The sequence below is a fragment of the Mustela nigripes genome, chromosome 10, assembly GCF_022355385.1.
Source record: "Mustela nigripes isolate SB6536 chromosome 10, MUSNIG.SB6536, whole genome shotgun sequence".
Classification (NCBI taxonomy): Eukaryota; Metazoa; Chordata; class Mammalia; order Carnivora; family Mustelidae; genus Mustela; species Mustela nigripes.
This window is the reverse complement of record NC_081566.1, coordinates 38850598-38870548: the sequence shown is the minus strand read 5'-3', so window position 1 is coordinate 38870548 and position 19951 is coordinate 38850598. Positions and strand designations below refer to the sequence as shown.

Genomic DNA, 19951 nt, shown 5'->3' with positions numbered 1-19951 from the left:
ACAGCCAGCCCCGCCCTGCGGGCCTTCCAAACTGGACAGTAGGTGGTGCTGGAAGCTGTGGGCCAGGGCTGCGCTCACTGACAGATGCCGCTCTGTCCCCGCTCCCCAGGTCCACAGATGTGGGATTCACGCCCCCTTCGTCCCCTCCTACTCGGCCCCGCAATGACCGGAACGTCTTCTCTCGTCTCACCAGTAATCAGAGCCAAGGCTCAGCACTGGACAAGTAAGAGCCAGGGCAGGCCGGGGAAGGTGCGGAGGAGGTGGGCTGGTCCTTGCCGCAGGCGGGTCCGGGGCAGCCGGGCGGCCCCTGACCATGCTGTCCCAGCCCCTCCAAGAGATGAGGCTCTGGCGCTCCTCTGGGCATCTCCGTCCTTTCTGTTCTATCTGCGGACCCTTCCTTTCCCCCAGCATGCTGTGACCTCAGGAGAGGGCAAGACGGAGGCCACAGGGATGGGGGGCAGTCAGTGGGGCTGTGCGTGCAGATCTGGCCCCCCGTGGGGACTCACTCACTGCGCCTTGAGTCCTCCTCCGCTGACGCTTGCATTCTTCTCTAAAGCCCCTTCCTAGAACTTCAGCCACTCTCTTCCTGCTGCCTGTGCTCAGACGAGGCCCAGGGGCCCTTCTGTCCCTGCAGAAAGGGACCCCCAATTGCTTTCCTGCGGCAGGTTCAGCCCAGCTATAAATCCAGCTCCGGTGGGGCCTTTGGGACTCTGGCGAGTAGGGCCGGGGCGAGGGGTGGTCCCGCATTTAGGGGGTTTTCGTATGTGTGATTCATGTGGACCACAGAGCAGCCGTGAGCACTGTTTTCCCTGTTTCACAGAAGAGGAAACGAAGCTTAGAGAGGCCTGAGGATATTCCTGTAGAGAGTAGAGGACTTGGGCCCAGAATCCAGGGCTGCTGCTGCTGCTTCTTCTTCTTCTTCTTTTTTTTTTTTTAAAGAATTTACTTATTTATTTGAGAGGGAAAGAGAGAATGAGAGGAGAGAGGTCAGCGGGAGAAGCAGACTCCCTGCTGAGCAGAGAGCCCAATGCGGGACTTGATCCCAGGACTCCAGGATCGTGACCTGAGCTGAAGACAGTCGCCCAACCAACTGAGCCAGCCAGGCGCTCCAGAACCCAGGGCTTCTGACATCCTCCATCATCTGTTCCAAACAATGGGACTCTGCTCTGGGTTGGGGGGGATCCTAGCCTTCGTGTGCCTGGCTCCGTGCTCCCTACACTCTGGACCCCCGTCTGGCTCCTCCCATCTCTGCAGCCTCTGAGAGGGCTCCTCTCTTGGCTCCCTAAAAGCTTCTCCAGCCTGGCAGGGAGGAGGGGTGCAGTGCTGTTGTTCCGGGGAGCCCAGGCTAGAAAGTGTTATTTCCTGCACCTGGCACCTGACATCAGCCCTTCCGCACAGAAACACCCCTTGTTGGGTCAAAATACTGCTTCTTCCCCAGACCTGCTTTGGCTCAGTTCCCATTTCGGGAGGCGGGTACCAAACCTGGACCACACCAGCCGGGGCGCCACCTCCCCACCACACGTTTGCAATCAAGAGGCCCCTTTTCCAGAAGCACTGACATGGGACTCGGGCCCCTCCAGCCTGGCGGTCTTGCAGACCTTGGTCCTATCTGGTGGGCCAGGTCTTAGGGCCCATGTGTGGTGCAGGCCTGGCTCCTAGGTGTAGCCCAATGGGTTCGCTGGGGCAGTGGGCTTTGTGAATTAGTAAGTCCCTGAGGAATGGCTGCAAGAGGCCAGCTCCCAGGGAGAGGTAGCAGCAAGCATGGCTTCGTCTGGCCTCAGGCATGGAGGAGCATTGCTGGGGCAAGGCAGAGAGTCCCCAGCTCGAACAATGGGGTAGCCAGGGGCTTGGAACCAGCAAACGGCCCGCAAGCTGAGATGTCTCTCCAGAGTGTGGGGCTGGCGCTCCCATAGCTCCCATGGTCCCCTCCTCACTCCTGCCCTGGTAGCAGAGGGACCCCCCCCCACCCCGGCGACCCGCCCCTCCCCACCTCCTCTCCTGCTGTCCCTTAGTGCCCTGACCCCTGCCTCTCCCCGCTGCCCTTGAAGAGCATAACCCGCCCTCTGACCCCCCACGCTGCTGCTGCCTCTGCCATCCCTTCGTGTGTTTTCCTCTCTCCCCTAATCCAGCTAATTTTCTGCCCTCCCCAGGTCTGATGACAGCGACTCCTCTTTGTCGGAGGTCCTGAGGTACACACAGAATGTCTCCCGTGTTGGCTCCCCAGCTCTCACTCTCTCCTCTCCCCTCTCTGCCTTTTGCCGCACCGCCCTCCTGCCTGCACACCCCCGTCCTCAGCATGCCGCCCTCCTCCCTGGCCTGCCTCCACCCTACCCCCTCCACCCGTGGTTCCTCCCTCTCAGGGTCGCTGCGTGGCCTCATACTGGCCAGGCCCGGCTGGAGCTGGGGGCTTGGGGAGGGGGGCATATTTGCTTGCCACAGGTGCTGTTCTCTCCTTGTCTCCTGGGCAGGCACGGGGAAAGCCTGGGAGCCTGGGGTGGGCCGGGGCTGGGACTGAGAGCTGCTGAGGGCTTGGGGGAGGGGCAGGGGTGTAGACAACCCTGGGGCCCGCAGGGCCCAGCTGGCCGGGTGTTGGTGGCTGTCTCCAGCATCCCTGTGATTTGCTCAGCTTGTGCCCGGTGAGGTGTGCTTTTCAGCTCCTCTGAGAGGAGCACCAAGGGAGCCTGCTGCCCACACCTCCTGGCACATGGCCCAGGACTGCCAGGAGACCTCCTCCCTTCCCAGCTTTTGGGGTGCCCAGGGGACAGTTTCCCCAGCGCCCCCAGCACAGCACCACACAACAAGGAGCACTTCCTGGGACCTGGTGGGCCTGAGCTCCTGACAGGCCGGTGGTCAGCGCTAGGCTCTGAGTTCCCTCCAGCTCGCCCAGAGCACCCCCTGCTCACCGCACCTCCTGGCCTGCAAGCCTGCCCGCGGGGGGGCAAGGCTTTGCCATGACCAGAAGCTAGCCAGCCTCCCAGCCTCTCTCAGTGATGAGGGTTATCCTGGTGACATACTTCCCATAGCGGTCTGGGCTCTTTCCACAGCCACACAGCTGGGCCCAAACCAGGGTTGAAAGCAGGGAGCTGGGCCAGCTTGGGGGCTGGTCACTTGTGACACCTGTCTGGCAGCTGGCCCTCTGACCGCTGTCCTCGCGGGGGGCGTGGCTGCGTCCATGGGGGCTGTGAGAGGCACTACGGCTGGAACACGGCTCATTTCAGCAGGCCATGGGCCACATGGCGTCACTGGGAGGAACAGCATTGTCTTTGGGAAGGAACTAGAACATATTTCAGACCTGCACATAATTCGGCCAGGGCCTCATTCCCAAAGACGCTCACTCAGAAAAGATCACTCTCCAGAACCTCCAGGAGGCTGGCTTTTAACAAAACGCTCCTGCCTGCCAAGGGGGTGCTCGTGCTCCCTCCCAGACTGTGGATGGGGAGCGAGGCGCTGCTCCCCCAGGTGCATATGGCCTCATTCCCCAGGGACCCTGGACATCCCTAACTCAGAGCTCTAGGGGCACCCTAGAGGGATTTTGGCCTTTGTAAATGACAGTCACAGGTCTGACTCTGCAGGTCCCAAAGGGACTGGAGGGTGGGTGGGAGTGAACGTGTGTGTCTCTGCTTGGGAGGGGCCGGCCCCAGAAGAAGTCTCTGACAGAGGGCTGTCCTGGCACCACGAGGTGCTGGGAGGTTGACAGCCTAAGCACCATCACAGCCCGCACCCCTCGCCGCAACCTGGGTTAACTGTAGCAGTGTGCGGCCACTGTCTAGCCCTCGGGCCTCTGGGGCCTGCACGCATTTAGGCCTCGGGATCTGGGTCAGGCAGGCATCAGATGGGAGCTCCCCCTGGGCAGTGTCCATGTCTCCTCCTTCCACCCACGGCTCGTTCCCCTAGGCATGCTCAGGGCTGTGACTGACAGGTTCTCGTCCAGACCAGCCCTCCCTGCCCCCACAGGCTGTCCCCAGCTCTGACATCAATGGATCAACGGCATTGAGCTTGAGTCTCAGGGGTTGCCTTCATCCGCCCTAGTCCCCTGTTGGTTCTGTCCCCCTCTTACCTGCATACCTCACTCGGCCTGGCCTCAGACTCCCTGGCTGACAGGTGCACCCTTTCTCCCTCTCTCCTGGGAAGGGGCGTCATCACCCCCGTTGGAGGAGCCAAGGGTGCGAGGACGGCCCCACTGCAGTGTGTCTCCATGGCCGAGGGCCACACCAGGCCCATCCTCTGCCTAGACGCCACAGATGAGCTACTGTTCACAGGATCCAAAGGTGGGTGGAACCCAGACTGGCCAGTAAGATTAAGGTCTCACCCATCCCTGCTTCCTGTGCTAGAGTGGGCTGTGAAGATGAAATCCAGAGCCCCCGTGAGTTGAGGATGTGGGCTCAGCTTGTCTACTACCTTGTCTCATGGCTCTTACTTTGGCTCACGGCTTCCCATCTTGGGTTCCCCCAACCAAGCCTTCCCTCATAGCTGACCCTGGTCTCCATCCAGCACTTTCTTCCAAACCTTCCTCAGAAACTTCAGGAAGGCTTTTCAGGTGCCCCATCTTGTCTGCTCATCCCAGTCCCTCAACACTACTATCCTCCACCGATGTCTACCCCAGCACTTCCAGCTAAGAAATCCCTATGACCCCTCAAAGTCATGATTACTTAGTCTCAGCAACAAAATCAGAAAAATTTGACCAGCAGAAAGGACAGCTCTGCAGTAGACATGCTACTGGAAAGACAACTATATCTTTATTTGCAAGGCGAGAGGGGGCCGACCGTCATTCTGGGTGTGGTTGATTGATTCCAGGTTCTCACCCTCAAAGGTGCTTGCCACTTGTCCCTTAACTTTGTCAGCTATTAGCAGTTGTAAGAACAGACAGCAGAAGCTGAAGAATTTCATTTTAGCCCAGGTACTTTGGCAATACACGCAGAGAACTATGGTGTCTGCAGAGTTTGCTTGAGAAACCCAGGTCTGAAGCTCCGACCAGCTCCTCTCCTGAGTCTCTCTGCACACACATGCAGCACTCGGGTCCCGGCGCATCTTCCTGTCCCTTGGACATGAGGCCCCTCCCCCTCGAAGTCTCTGGACTGTCTTCCCTACCCACCACAACCCCTGTGGGTGGGGAGAGTGCATTACTGGGCCCCTGCTAACTGGTGTCTGTTGTCCCCGTGGCTCTCTCCCTGCCTCCCGCAGACCGCAGCTGTAAGATGTGGAACTTGGTCACAGGCCAGGAGATCGCGGCCTTGAAGGGCCACCCCAACAACGTGGTGTCCCTCAAGTACTGTAGCCACTCCGGGCTTGTGTTCTCCGTGTCAGCCTCCTACATCAAGGTGTGGGACATCCGGGACTCGGCCAAGTGCATCCGGACCCTCACGTAGGTACTCCCCGAGCTGGCCCTTGGTGGTGGGCTGGGTACCTGTGCCCAGCCCATGTGACCTACTCAATACAGCCCGGTCTGGCCAGATGAGCGCAGAGGCCCTTAGGGGACTCGACCTGACTCTGAGGGACAAGGTGGGGGTCCCTGGGATGGGGAACAGAGTCTGGGGCAGCAGCCTGGGTGAGCCTTTGGCCTGCTTGGACCCCGTGCTCCATCTCAGCCTCCCAGGCCCTGGGCTGAGCTGGGTGTCCCCCTGTGAGCCCAGTCAGGGAGCTGGGAACCTGTGTGGGGACAGCAGGCGGCTGTTGGCTGACCGCCGCCTTGCTGGCCACCTTTCTGCGTCAGTGGGCCTCCCGAGCCTGTTCTCAGCCCTGCCCCTGACAGTCTCAGGCTGATGGACATGTGGGAGATGGAAGTGAGACGAGGGCCCCTGCAGAACCAAACTGTCCCAGCGGGAGCCGTGCTTCATCCTTGCGTCGCCGTTATAAGCCATCATCTGTTCTTTAACTTGATCTTTAAAAGAGAGTAAACACGGGATTCCGAGGGCGGCGAAGCTCCCTGAGACTGTAATGGTGCATGTGGGTCACCATGCGTTGGTCCAGACCCACGGCGCGTCCTCGTGTCACCTGTGGCCCGCAGTGACGATGCTGTGTCAGGGTGGGCTCACCACTGTAACAAAGGCCCCCCTCTGCTGGGGATGATGATGAGGGGGGCTGTGCATGTGGGGGACAGGGCAATAGGGGAAACCATCCCCTTCAGTTTTGCTGTGATCCTGTAACTGCTCTAAAAAAAATAGTCTTTTATTTAAAAAAAAAAAAAAAAAAACTGAAGAAGCAGAGTAAACGAATGGGTGTAATCACCTCTCTCTACAGAGGAGGAAACTGGGACTCAGAGAGATTAAGTGGCTTCCACAAGCCCCGTTCAGGGACAGGGACTTTTCTGCTGGCCGCGGAGAGGCGCTGCCACCCTTGGTCTCTCCCTCGTCAGACCAGAAACTTCCAGGAGGAGTTTGACTCCCCTCCGTCAGCCAGAGGAGGCTTCCTGGAAGAGCTGGGGTATCAGGCCTGGTCTGAGTGAGGTTTGAGAGCTTTCCTGGCTTGTGTGGATAGACCACTTTGATCTCTGACCTTGCCTTCCTCACTCACGGCAGGTCCTCTGGCCAGGTGACCTCTGGGGACGCCTGTGCCGCCGCATCCACCCGTGCAATCACCAGTGCTCAGGGAGAGCATCAGATCAACCAGATCGCCCTCAGCCCCTCAGGCACCATGCTGTATGCCGCCTCGGGCAACGCCGTCCGCATCTGGGAGCTGAGCAGGTCAGGGGGATGTGGGGTGTGCTGCGGAGGGCCCCCAGGTCTTTACTATGGGCACCACCCATTGGGGCTGGCAGAACCCCGTGCTGCTCTATCCCACCAGCTGCTGGGCTTGGGTCTCTGCTCTGAGATACGGGCTCCTTGTCCTCCGAGGCCCCCAGGACACCGGGCAGCTGATGTCTGGGTTCTTGGTCTTGCATTTTGGGAGGGAGAGTGCCCTGGCCGACCAACTCACTCCAGGACAGACCTCCCCACCAGCCCCCACAAGCTAGGGCTCCCTCTGATCCATGTCCCCCCCCCCCCCACTGGCGGGCCTCTGTCCACTGCAGGTTCCAGCCGGTTGGCAAGCTGACTGGCCACATCGGCCCTGTGATGTGCCTGACCGTCACCCAGACCGCCAGCCAGCACGACCTGGTGGTGACCGGCTCCAAGGACCACTACGTGAAGGTACCTGAGAAGGCCTCCCTCTGGGACAGGGGGTGGGGAGCATTCTCCGCATTCCTCCTGCCCTCCCCCACCCTTCCCTCTGGGGCCTTGCAAGCCCTCATGAAAAATAATGAGACCGCTGGGGATTTTTGCTGAAGAAATCACCCCAAAGAGGCAAGGAGGTGTGTGCAGAAAGTAGATGCAGCGCTATTTTGTAAGTGGTGCGGAACTGAAAGTGACCCAGATGTCTAAGGCTGGAATAGCAGTCACGTCGGTTAGGGAAAAGCCGTGGAACAGGCTGTAGTGCGTCTACCGAACTAAGAAAATGCGAACAGAACACAAAGGATAGCAAAGAACACTAATTTTGTTTGCTCGCCAATTATGTCATTGCACACCAGGGGTACACAGTCAGAAACTGGGAAGCAGACGGTGGTTGGTATGATCATGTTTTATTCCAAGGGCAAGTAATATTATGTATAATATTTAAAGTTTAAATATTATAATATTTAAATTTTAATTTATTTTTTTTTATTTTAAATTAAAATTTTAAAAAAATTTAAATTTAATTTTTTAACTTTTAAATTTAAATTAAATTTAAACAACTTAATTTAAAAATAAAAGAAATCAAAAAGGAGATTCACACCCCAAAGCCACCTTTCTCCATAAGAGCTACTTGTTGAGCTGTGGGGTCACCCCCTGCGTTCACCTATTAACCAGTCTGCCCCAGTCCCCTTGGGAAGGGTCAAGACTCAAGCCTTCAGAGTCCTCTATCCCTGCAAGAAGCGGTGCCCCTCCAGCAGCCCTCTCCTGTTGGGGAAGCTCCTCTCCCCCAGGACCACTGGGTCTGCTGGCTCCTGGGGACCACCGTGCTGTGTGAGATTGGGCAGGTGCTCCTGGCATGCCCTACCGGTCTTTCTTCCCACAGATGTTCGAGTTGGGTGAGTGTGTGACGGGCACCATTGGTCCCACGCACAACTTTGAACCCCCACACTATGACGGTATCGAGTGTCTTGCCATCCAGGGAGATGTCCTATTCAGCGGCTCCCGGGACAATGGCATCAAGAAGTGGGACCTAGAGCAGCAGGAGCTCATTCAGGTGCAGTGGGTGGAAGGGGAGGGGTGGGCTAGGGTGAGGCCATTCCCCAGTCCAGGCAGGGCCTTGGGGACCTAGGGTCTTGGGCCAGAGCTCCCCGAGCCTGCCTGTTCTCCACCCTCTTCCCCTTTGTGTCCACTCCCCCGCCTCCCCTGTCCTCTACTCCTCCCTGTCCTCTACTCTCCCGTGTGCAGCTGCTTTTAAGAAAGGGGCTGCTCTTAGCCCCTAGGTTTGACTTGAAAGCTCAGCCACTCACTGTGTTCCCTTTCTTGGAGCGTTGACCCCTGAGAGGGCTGAAGGGTTCTCCACCAGTGCCTGATCTTAAGTTTGCCTTGGAGTAGGAGGCCAAAGGACCTATCTCGGGGCCCCTACAATCCCCAGCATGGGCTCACCTGGCCCACCTCTTGGATGGGGCTGCTAGCCTGCCTGGCCAGGGACCCCACGGGCAGAGGGGAGCCCGGTGACTGCAGTGTCCTCTGCCAGCTTCTTCCCACTCTATGGGCTTCTCCCCCCTCAGCACTGCCCCCAAGCCTCACTGGTTCTGCTCCTCCCGCAGCAAATCCCCAATGCACACAAGGACTGGGTGTGTGCCCTGGCCTTTGTCCCGGGCCGCCCCATGCTACTGAGCGCCTGCCGCGCGGGCGTCATCAAGGTCTGGAACGTGGACAACTTCACACCCATTGGTGAGATCAGGGGCCACGACAGCCCCATCAATGCCATCTGCACCAACGCCAAGCACATCTTCACTGCTTCCAGGTGGGTGCCAGCTAGAGAGGTCTGCGTGCGTTCCCCGCCCCTCTCCCTGGTGTGGGCAGGGCAAGATGGGGGGCCTCGGAGCCCCTGCGGTTGTCCCAACAGACTCGGTTCCTGGAGCAGACCCCCACGGCGCCCGCTAGCCTCTGCTAGCCCTCCGGGAGTGCCCACCAGGGGCAGGGGAGCAGGAAGGTGCTGGGCCCCAGGTCAGGACTCACCCACTTGCCTTCAAGCCTTTCCCACCCCGCCCACAGCAGCCCCCAACCCGGCTGTCAGACCACAGAGCAGCTGTCTGCCACCCCCTCCCCCACCCCAGACCCGCCTCTCTCCTGCCCCAGCTCTGGTCCCCATCCCGGGGATGCCCAGGCCTCTGGCCCACCGGGGAGCTCCTCAGAGGGGTCTCGTCTTTTTCCTTCACGTCCGACCATGTCCCTTCTCTCCCCTCTCTCCCTCCCCATCTCCTCCTGTCTCTCTCTCTCTCTCTCTGCCTCTCTACCTCTCTCCCCCAACAGTGACTGCCGGGTAAAGGTGTGGAATTACGTCCCCGGACTCACCCCCTGCCTTCCTCGCCGAGTCCTGGCCATAAAGGGCCGAGCCACCACCCTGCCCTGACCCTCCCCTCCCGCCTCCTCTGTCACTCGCCCCTCTTTCCTCTTCCCTCTCTTTCTCCACTTCGGTCTGAGCTGCTTCTCAACGGTATGAGATTGTTTTACTCCTCCTCCCTACGCTCCCTCCACGCCCTGCCCGGCCCGGAGTGAACACCCCGCCTGCTGCTCTTCTCCCGCCCTCCTCCGAGCATGACTAGTGGGGCAGACCCCAGGAGAGGGGTGCCAGGTGGCAGAAGGCAGAGGGGGAGAACCCAGGCCTGGGCCAAACAAAACAACACCAACGAAAACCCACGAGGAGAATTCTGTTGGGGACTTGGAGACCCCAGGCCCTCTCCCTCTGCCCAGCAGCCCCCCACCTCCGCCCCTGCAGTCTGCCCTCCTCCTCCTCGGCGATGCTTGCCCCTGGGCCCCAGCCACATGTGGGGAGTTTGGAGAAGCCGGCCCATGCTTTACTTTGGGGGTCGCCAGCCAGGCCCGCTTTAAGAGCTGACCAGTCTCTCTCTGTCCTCCACCCCAGCGACCTGACGGTGAAGTTCTGGAGCGTGCGGCGGTTACCCCGCGGGCCACACTAGGAGCGCGCAGCTGAGCTCACCCCGGCTGCTTTTCCGAGGACGGCTCCCAGACCCTCGGCCCCCCACCCCCACCCCGGCAGCCTGGACAGCACAGAAGGGAAGCTGTGGTCTGACGGGGCCAACTGCCCTGGGGACAGAGGGTGTGGGCCTCGGGTATGGCCCCTCTCCTGCTCTCCTGCCTCTCCCTTGACCTTCCTACAGGATACTATTCCCCTTGCCTCTTGGGGGAGAGAGAGAGGCTGAGGAGGAATTTAAGCTGTGAAGCCAAAGGGCATTTTCCTGTCTCATCTCTCTCCCTGCAGCCCCTCGGGCTCCCCTTGCCCTCCCTCTGGCCACATTCTCTCCTGCTGAGCTGGCCGAGCCCTTCCTTAACCTCTGGCCCAGTCATGGGTATCTGTAGGGGGAGGCGAAGCAGCCCCAGCCCCTGCCGTGCCCCCTGATGAACAGGCCTCCCCTTCTGTCCCCTAATCCAGCCTCTGGAGCCACTGCACCTGCCTCTGAGCCCAAAATGATAGTCCTCAGGTAACCATGGAAACCAGGTGTTGGCAGCTGGTCCCTGCAGCTGACCCTTAGCCCCTTGGCCACCAACAGCTATTTCCTGTTGTTGACCCCAGCCATCCCTTGGGGTCCCTTTCCAATGGGGCCAAGGTAGAGCTGCTAGAAAAATTCCTCTGGGGAGATGGTCAGAAATACTTCCGCTATTTATTTTATTTTATTTTATTTTTTTTGCGGTTGCCTCCTGGAAACTGACTTGAAGTTTCTCCCCCAAATGTTCTTTTCCTCAGCACTCGGGGGCCAGGAATCCAAAGGGAATCCGCCCGACCAGCCCTCCAGGGCCACCTCCTCTGTTCGCTGTGCAGCTCGGGCTGTCCCAGACTTTACCCCCAGGGACCATTCTAGTGCACCCCTGACCTCTAGGCCGCCTGACGCTTCAGTGCCTTCCTCCACCCCGGGGCCTGGCCCCCATGCTGGGCAGCCTTACACCAGCCATGCCCGCGGCACCACATGTGTCTTTGCACTAGCGGGGTCCCGTGCCCGCTGCCCCCAGAAGGCAGGGGAGCTCCACCCCACAGCCCAGGGCCAGGGGCCCCCCTTCCCAGAGTCCTGTGTGGGCCACGTAGGAAGCAGCTCAGAGGATCGTGTCTACCAGGGGGTGGCGTGGATGGTGAGGATGGCCCAGCCCCGTCCCCAGCTCACCTGTGTTTTCACCCCGACAGGGACGGGAGTCCTTCTGGACTCTTTCTCTCTGGTTATTCAGGAGACACGTTTTCAAGCCTTAAAACTGGCATAGGGCAAAAGACCCTCCCGTTTTAGATTAGCAGCGGAAGAAGAAATTCATTGAGTTCCTTTTTGCCTTGGGGCTGTGCGCTCACGGCTCTGGGGACGTGGTTAAATCCGTGTTCCAGCGCCCCCTGTTGGGACAATTCTGAATTTACAGGACCGGGCCTTGGGAGGCGTCCCAAGACATCCCTCCGCCCCAACCTGTCCACAGTGGTTTCTCCAGTGCTTAACGGGTCCTGTGCTTCCTCTCCTCGGTCTGGGAGTCAGGAGCCCCGACTCTCTTCGGAGATAATGCGGTGACTATTAGACCTTCCAGAGGTGGCTCTGTGTTTGACCTCTGTGACCCTGCGTATTTGGCCAGGTGATCAGAGCCCCCTCTGTGCAGCCCTGGTGGGGCACACAGGGCAGAGGAGGCCGTCCTAGCAGCAAAAGGGAAAAACCCCTGTGGGGCCTGAATCCCCAGCCCTGCTTCCCCGCTGTCCTGGGAGGTCCCTGCCTGCCCCAGTGGTGGAGTCTGGGTAAGCTCGTGTGTGCAAGAAGCGCCCACCCCGGAGCCTGTCCTCCTGGAGCCTGCACCCCGGAAGTCCCTCCTCCTCCAGCCAGCGCAGGGGGCCCTGGCTGCTCCCTCGGCCACGTGGAAGCAGGCGCCTCTTCCCTTCCCGTCCTTCTCCCCACCTGATCGGAAAGCTTCAACCTTGCAACCTGTAAGAAAGACTCCATCTGCATGACTGTTTACACACCGTAGAAACACAAAAGACTGTGCTGCCCCCACGGGCCGGGGCGGCCCCAGCCCAGAACGGTACTGTAGCTGCAAAGGCCCGTTCTTGCGCGAGACATGACCTTAGGGCCTGCGAGAGGTGCTCAGCAGCATTGCCTACTTCCTGCTGTTTCTGTTGGGTCAGCTACCTCATGGCAGGCCGGCTCTGCTGTCCTGGCGACTATCATTGACTCTAAACTTGAAGTCCCTCGGGAGCCCTGAGTCCTTCTGAAATCTGTGCTCCAAGAGCTCAGAGTCTCTGTCTGTTCCTCCAGGGATGTCCAAGGTACATAGTCAGGGGGCAGGCCCCCAGCGTTCTAAAGGTTGGAAGCACAAAATGGTTGTGGTTTGAGCACAAATAGCAGGGCTGGTGGTGGGTGGCCTGGGCAGACCTGGGACCAGGGGGCTCACCCAGCTTGGTTCTGTCTGCAGTTATACTGAGTATGTCTGCATCTGCGTGGGCATTTCCTCGCTCAGCCCAGGGCTCAGCCCAGGGCTTGTCCTGCTTCTGGGGGGCGGCTCGTCCTACTCCTTACTTTGCCCATCTGCAGACCTGAGTCGGGGCCAATACCAGCCCAGCCACAGCAGAAGGCTCAGGAGTTAGCTCCCTCTCTCTTGACCCCACACCCCAAATCTTTAAATGCCTGAGCCCACGCTGGGTCCCAGCCCTCTTGAGCCTAAGGAGCCCAGAGCCACATTCCCTGTCCCCGGGGCTGGGCCCCCCTTGAATGCTTTTGAAGCTGACTGTCTTTGGGCCTTCTGGGCACAGTCCTGGAATTCTAAGTATTAATCAGTTCAGTGTTTGCTGTCACTTGAGTAGCCGATCCCTCCATGACAGCCACAGTTCTCCAAGGTAGCATCTGGAGTTGCCTTTGGAGATTGCCAAGGAAAGGCACACCCAAGCCTTTGAGGTGGTCAGGGTACCCCAGTGGGTCTGGGAAGGGCCATCTGTGGATCTGGGAGTGGTTTGCCTACCCCCCTCCCACCACTACAGCTCCAGCCCTCACTTGTCCTGCCCTGGTCCTGCCCTGCTGCCCGCCTGGGGCGGTGTCACCTGGGCAGAGGGCAAGCTAAAGCACAAAGTCATTGTAGGGAAGACCGTGGCAGGGACTTTCTCACGCCACCCACTGTAGTGGTGACGTGGGCAGGCTGTGGCTCTGGAGTTAGAAGTGGCCCACTCTCTCCCCTCACATACACCAGCCCAGCTCCCGGGGGCATCTTCTGATGCAATCTGGGTGGGTGTGGGTGCAGCCCCCGGCGTGTCCAGCCCCAGCCTGAGCCCAGCATCTTCACCATCATGTGGGGGGCGGGCAGGGCCTGCCCTGCGAAGGGGGCAATTTCTCCCTGCGCCCCTGGGGCCTGAACGTGTGGCATCTGTCTGTTTGCCATCCCAAACAGGAAACTGCTTCCCGCTCTCTTAGCTTAGCCCATTGTCCTGGCCCAGCCTCAGGAGCTGGGGCCTGGCCAGTGGCCCCACAGGCCTCCATGGGCCTGGCCCTACTTTCCTGGCTCCCAGGATCCCTCACTGCCCTCTTAGGAGCAAGGACAGAATCGACAAGGAAAATTCCGTTTTCTAGGGCATCTTCGTTCTAGTCCCCACACCCTGCCCAGCCCCAGCACTCCAGCGAGCCCCCAACTTTTCTCGTACCCAGTCCAGTTTTTTGAACCCTTGTCCCGAGGGCTTTGCAGGGAAGTGGGAACTACTCCAAGAAGAGCCAAGGGTCAGAGAAGACCCCTGAAGTGAAGGGCCCCGCCCTGCCTACCAGCTCTTTTCTAGGGATCACCCCCTGCCCAGGCTGCAGGGTCTCGTTTGGCTTATGCCCTCCTCGCTATGCGGCTATAGCACAAGATGTAAATATGTTTTGTACCTCTGCCGATGACTGTACATAGTGTATGAAAGTTATTTAAGCCCTCATGCTGTACATTTCTGTTCCTAGACTGGACGTGTGTGTTCTAAGAAGTTGTCATAAATAAAACCCGAATGACCATTATCTGTCGTGGTGTGTCCCCTGAGAGCTGCCAGCTTTGGGCTGGTGGCCCCTCTCTGGGGTGGGGGGGGGGGTTGGTGCTGGGGCGGGGGGGGTGGGCCTCTGGGGCTGGGTCCAGCCTGAGGAGACTCTCCTGGGCTGTGAGTGTGGAGCTTGCCCAACAAGAAAGCCGTGTTGAGAGTGTTGCCTTCCCTGCAGACTCTGCTGTCTCCTGGGACAGGTACGTGAGCTGGAAGAGGGCCCCAGCACTTAATGAGCACCTACTGTATTCCAAGCACTATTTCAGGCATCTTTCCCTGGATCTTCACTCCCTCTGTATGATCTGTGTTTTGGAAATGGGCAAAGTCTCAGAAAGGAAGGGACATGTTCAGGGTCAGCCCTAGGGAGACCAAAGCCATGACTGGAAGCCCGACGTGCCTGGCCATAGCACTGGTCTTCTTGCACGAACACAGCCAGCACCTTTTCCAGAGGCCGGAGGACACCGTGTGTGATGCATTCAAGATGTAGGTCCTTCCGGTGCCACGTAGTATATTTGGCCCATTCCCACTATTTTTCAGGAATCTGTGGCTCCCACATAATTTTATTTTATTTTTTTAAAGATTTTATTTATTTATTTGGCAGACAGAGATCACAAGTAGGCAGAGAGGCAGGCAGAAAGAGACGGAGAAGCAGGCTCCCTGCTGAGCAGAGAGCCTGATGCAGGCAGGGCTCGATCCCAGGACCCTGGGATCATGACCCAAGCCGAAGGCAGAGGCTTTAACCCACTGAGCCACCCAGGCACCCTCCCCCATAATTTTAGATTGTGCTTCATTCAGAAGTCAGTGTCCCGGAGGCACCAGTGTCCCAGCGTTAGCTCTGTGTGCACATATCCCGTTTGTCCAGTTTCGCTCTCAAGAAAATATTTTTATTTATTTATTTATTTTTAAAAATATTTTGTTTATTTGACAGAAAGGCATCGAGAGAGGGAACACAAGCAGAAGGAGTGGGAGAGGGAGAAGCAGGCTCCCCACTGAGCAGGGAGCCCAGTGTGGGGCTCGATTCTAGGACCCTGGGATCAGGACTGAGCCAAAGGCAGATGCCCAACAACTGAGCCCCCTAGGCACCCCTCAAGAAAACATGTTTAATAAAGTTTTATGAAGATATAATTTCTGTACCATAAAGCCCACCGTCTTTTCTTTTTTAGGCTAATGATTTTATTCTGGCTCGTTCCGTATCCCCTCAGGTGCTGACCAGCCACTGAACGAGTGCATGTGTGAGTGAGAGAAGGAAAGAGTGGGCATGTTTGGGGGCAGTGAGTTGTGAAATGTCACTAAATAGCTCAACGAAGTTTTCCTGTAGGGAAGCGGTCACCCTCCCTTTTGATAACCCCAGCTCATGTCCCCAGATCCCAGAGATTCCGGCCCATCCTTGAGCATTGTGGCCTCTGGGGGACCCTCAGAAGCCAGGACCACCTTGAAAGCATTTACTTCCTGATTTTTGTAATGTGAAGACAATAGGGTCTCTCTCTGCTGTGTTTTCCAAATATGAAACCAAGTTTCGCTGTCAACCTGCACAGTCATTGCTGTTTAGCTAGACCTACGGCTCTTGGCTGTGGACAGGGGGCCCAGCCTGTGAGATCCGTGGGAGGCAGACCATCGTGGGGAGGGCTCCGAGGGAGGCTGAGAGGCTCCTAGTCCTCAAACAGAAGGGTCTTAGCAACTGAAAGGGGGCCCTGATCCTCAGAGGGGGACGCAGGTGGGCAGAGTTGCCCTAATCCCCCCCCCCCCCAGGCCCTCCAGCAGGTGCTGGAGCTTCCCTGCCCTGGGAAGCGAGGGTGGCTTCTGAGGGCAGTTGTTTTTGGCTGGTTGACTGAGCCTTACCTATACCCGCTCTCCCTGCCCCACCCTTCCGCCTGGTCTGGTCCCATGCCTGCTCCCCACAGGCCCTTCTTTTACATAGGATCCCACCCTACGGGACAGGGCCCATGGCTGACCGTGAGAAGTGACAGTTGGGCGTGACCAGCTGCAGGCGTGTGGGGTGTGTGAGTAAAAACCAGAAAATAGTGTCCCGGGAGCTGTTGACCTTGTCAAGAGCAGGACCCTGGGCTGCACTCCAGCCGGCTGGTTCTACCCCTGGTGCCCCTCCCCTTGCCTCGCAGGTTTGCCACAGAAGGTGGTTTTTCCAAACTCAGGTCACCCTGTGTCTTGAAGATGCCAAAGCCCTGAGGGGTAGGGAGGCAGGAACACCCGGTTAAAGGACCTTGTTCTTTTGTTCTTTTGTAAGATTTGGTTTTTTTCCCCAAGTTATCATAGTGATATCTGCTTATTACAGGAAATTTGGAAACAGAACAATGTGAAGGAGAGAAATTAGACTGTAATAGCCCCTCTCAGAATCTGATGGGAGTCATTTCACTGTCAACCCGGGTGGCATCATCAAAGACGGTTCTTCCCAACCCTCTCGCTCGGTTTACAAATGAGAGGAGCGGAGGCCCAGAGAAGACAGCAGACTTGGCCATGTTCCTTCCAGGACATGGAAGAAGATTCCTTCCCCCACGTGGTCTCTTCCCATTGTGCCTCTTAAGCTTGGCTTGACCAACGTGAGCAGGGTGATCTGTGGGGGGATCCAGAACAGTCTCCGAAGTGGGTCCAATCCCGACATATTGACCTGGTTGTGCTTCGGAGGGCAGGGAAGGGACCATGCGCCCACCACTGTCCTGTGCTCTTTGCCACTCACGTCCATGGCGAGGCCCCCAGCTGCTGATGGGGGACCCAGAGACCAGGCCGAGGGGAGTGCGTGAGCAGCGGCTTCTGGCCAATGCAGACCTCCGTGCGGGCTGGAGCGCCACCTGCCGTGAGGAGTGTGTGTGCGGGTCCAAGAGACACTGGCTGTGTGTGCGGGTCCAAGAGACACTGGCTGCGGCCCCCAGTGGACATAACACTGAGGATCGTGGCAGCCCGGAAAGGGAGGCGTGCGGGGGCAGAGAGAGTGAGCGAGGGGAGGACTCCACACGTTCCTGGGGGGGTTCGATGCAGGCGACAGGCTGAGGCACTGCAGGGCAAGAGCCCAAGGGAGCCTGAGTGTCTCCTTCACCATGGCCCTCGCTCCGTCCCAAGTCAGAGCACATTTGACCGTGGGGGAGCCTACCTTTCAGGACATTGGTTACTGTCCCTGTCCCCCCAGCTTTGGGGCCTGGCTGACTCCAAAGGCAGGTGGGGGTGGGCATGGGGGCGTGGGAGCAGCAAATAAGCCTGTGCAGACCTGAGGGTAAACTTCCAGGACTGTCCGAGGGCCCCCGGGTTAGACAGATTCCAACAGAAGCCCCCGGAGAGAGTGAGCTCCCAGCTCAGCCGCAGGAGTGGGAGGAGGAAACCTCTGGCTCTCCGGACACACGGGACCGAGTTTCTGATGTCCCCACCCAAATGCTGTCACCCGGGCTGTGGTCTCGGCTACACAAAGGGACAACCACACGGGTGTTTTTGCAGAACCGCCCTGTTCCTGACGCGTGGTATCCAAACTCTCTGATCTCCCGGGATATTTTATGAGCCAACTAATGCCCTCCCGCCCAGCGCCACTGAGGTCTAGAACACCTCCCGTGTCCCAGCATGCCCTTTCCTCCCAGTCTGTAGCTCAAGCTGATGGCCAGCGTCTCCACGCTTCAGCCTGCCATCACCTGGCCACGTGGGCGAAGGGCATGGTGGGGGCCGCAGAGCTGGGAGAGGCCACCCTGGACCAGATGGTTGCCGCCAAGGAGGCAGCCCATGGCGAATGGTTTGCCCCGCAGAACAAAGTGGAAAGGCCAGGAGACACCAACTCCACGAAAGTTCATGCTTCTTCCTTTTATTACAAAGGGTCTGCGGGGGCACACAGCCACTTCTAGGGTGGGGCTTGGGAGCCAGGCCCCCCCTGTCGCGGTTGTCACAGTCATAGCCGCCCTGGCCAGGTCCCAAGGACGCAGGCTCAGGAGTGGCCCTTTCGAGGCCTCCGGTTGCAGAAGCAGGAGGTAGGGGTGTTGGCCAGCTGCTTCTCCTTGGCTTCCAGGATGTAGAGGGTCTGCGTGGCGAGGCAGCTGACCATGGGGTCGGGGTCTTCGTGCATGGACCTTAGGGCTGCAACACGGAGACTGCTAAGGTGCTTGGAACAAAGTCAGCCTGCTGGGCTGGGCGCCAGGTCTGGGCCCCTCAGAGCTGGCAGACGGGGCAGTGCAGCGGGATGGGGACTGGTGGCTTTTAAAATATGAGTGAGAATCCCCGCCAGGAGGCCACCCTTCTCAGTCACAAGCAGGGGGACATACTTGCCCCAGGCTCAGGGAGACGTGAGGCCAGCTTGTTCTTGTCCTGCCTCCACAACCACCTTCTCGGCCCCCTCCACCACCTCCCTCCTGCCCCCTCTGCCCTCCTCTTTTCCAGAGAACAGCTATGAGCAAAGTCCTCCGACTTCACAGAGAGTGCAGCCAGAGATTTGGGCAGCAGCGGGGGACGCAGCAGTGCGGGGATAGGGTGCTTGAGACAAGACAGAGGAAAAGGAACGAGCGGGGCATTGGTTGGAGGGGTTGGCAGGTCTCAGATGGATGGGCAGAGAAGGTGTGGACAATGGCTTGGAAGGGCTGGGAACCCTATATTCCCCAGGTGAGAAAAAGTTGGATGGCCTTCCTCTCGAGAGTTCTAGCAACGGTTCTGGCTGCTGAACAGCTTGGAGTTCAGTGGGGGTGAGGGTCAGTTAGTGACGGAACATGAGGGCAGGGGGCTCTGGCTGACGCCCCAAAGCCAGAGGACTTAAAGGCAAGCCTCCCTCTTCATTCTTTCCAAGGATCATTTTTGCCTGCCACGTGCCCATCTTCCCTCATTTCTGAGACTTCCCCGCTAACAGCGGTGCCCTTAAAAGCTGCCAAGAGCTGTGCCTGGGTTCCCACTCACCTGCATATACGTCCTCCATATCACCGACCTCTTTCCTGTCGAGGGTTTGGATGATCTGGCCTATGGAAGCGCACAGAACACCTCAGGGGCCCACAAAGGACCACAGGACCCCGGCTGGACCTGTTCTTCTGTTTCTTCCCAAAACACATCCCTCCTTGTTTTCTCTCGCTCCCCCTAACTGGCATTCTCCAGACTTTTCGCACAAGGAGAAATTAATTCCCCTGCTCCTCTCAGGGTCATCGGCAAATGGGGCTGGGGGAGGGGGAGGGGATGCCTCAGCTCTAAGGATGTTTTTCCTTGGGGTGGCAGGAAGCAGTCACCAGCCTCTGAGCGTCATAGCAGAGCAGGACCCACACCTGACCCTTGGGAGCCTTGCTGGCCTGGCCGGCCAGGACGTGGCCCATTCCGCTGTAGGAAAGGTCACCCAACCCACCCAGGAGCCTGCTGCAGGGGGAGGAACAGGAGGGGCAGAGGGGATGGGTGGGGAGTACGTGGACTATCGCCAGAATGGTCCTGGGGGCTGCACAGGGAGCCCCTCCACCCTCCAGGGTTAGCGCGGGCCCTTATACCCTTGTGCCCCAAGGCCTCAGGCTGCTTGAAGGACTCTGGGACAAGGACACAGTGGCTCCAAGAAGAGAGAAAGGGTACCTGCAAACCGTATGGCTGTCTGGCGGATGGAGGCCTGCGGGCTCTTGAAGAAGGCCACACACCGCTTCAGAAACCAGGGGGCCTTGTTCGCCTTCTGCTTCAGCTGCAGGAAGACGAGCCGGTTTAGGTAAGGTGCCCGCCGCCAGCTCTCCTGCCCCCCTCACACAGTCTGGAGACATCCTCTCAGTGCAAAACCTGATTGGAACGTTCTAGAGGTGCCTAGCTGGTTCACTGCGAAAGCATGCAACTCTTCATC

At 58.6% G+C, this 19951-nt stretch overlaps 1 protein-coding gene across 4 annotated transcripts in view; it reads left to right on the top strand.

Moving 5' to 3' along the window:
* Positions 1 to 14158, top strand: part of KIF21B (kinesin family member 21B) — a 48082-nt gene extending 33924 nt beyond the window's left edge. Inside the window, exons 27-36 of one of the 4 annotated variants that reach the window (XR_009406647.1) lie at positions 110 to 223; positions 2151 to 2189; positions 4132 to 4268; positions 5182 to 5362; positions 6516 to 6680; positions 7007 to 7124; positions 8029 to 8199; positions 8753 to 8952; positions 9462 to 9645; positions 10075 to 14158. Coding sequence is in view for 2 of the 4 variants with exons in the window: in XM_059413071.1 (XP_059269054.1) it covers positions 110 to 223; positions 2151 to 2189; positions 4132 to 4268; positions 5182 to 5362; positions 6516 to 6680; positions 7007 to 7124; positions 8029 to 8199; positions 8753 to 8952; positions 10075 to 10129 (1180 nt within the window). In the remaining 2 variants the exon portion in view is untranslated. The remainder of the gene's footprint in view (positions 1 to 109; positions 224 to 2150; positions 2190 to 4131; positions 4269 to 5181; positions 5363 to 6515; positions 6681 to 7006; positions 7125 to 8028; positions 8200 to 8752; positions 8953 to 9461; positions 9646 to 10074) is intronic. The other 3 variants (XR_009406648.1, XM_059413071.1, XM_059413072.1) reach the window with 3 other exon arrangements.
* The last annotated feature ends 5793 nt before the right edge of the window (positions 14159 to 19951 follow it).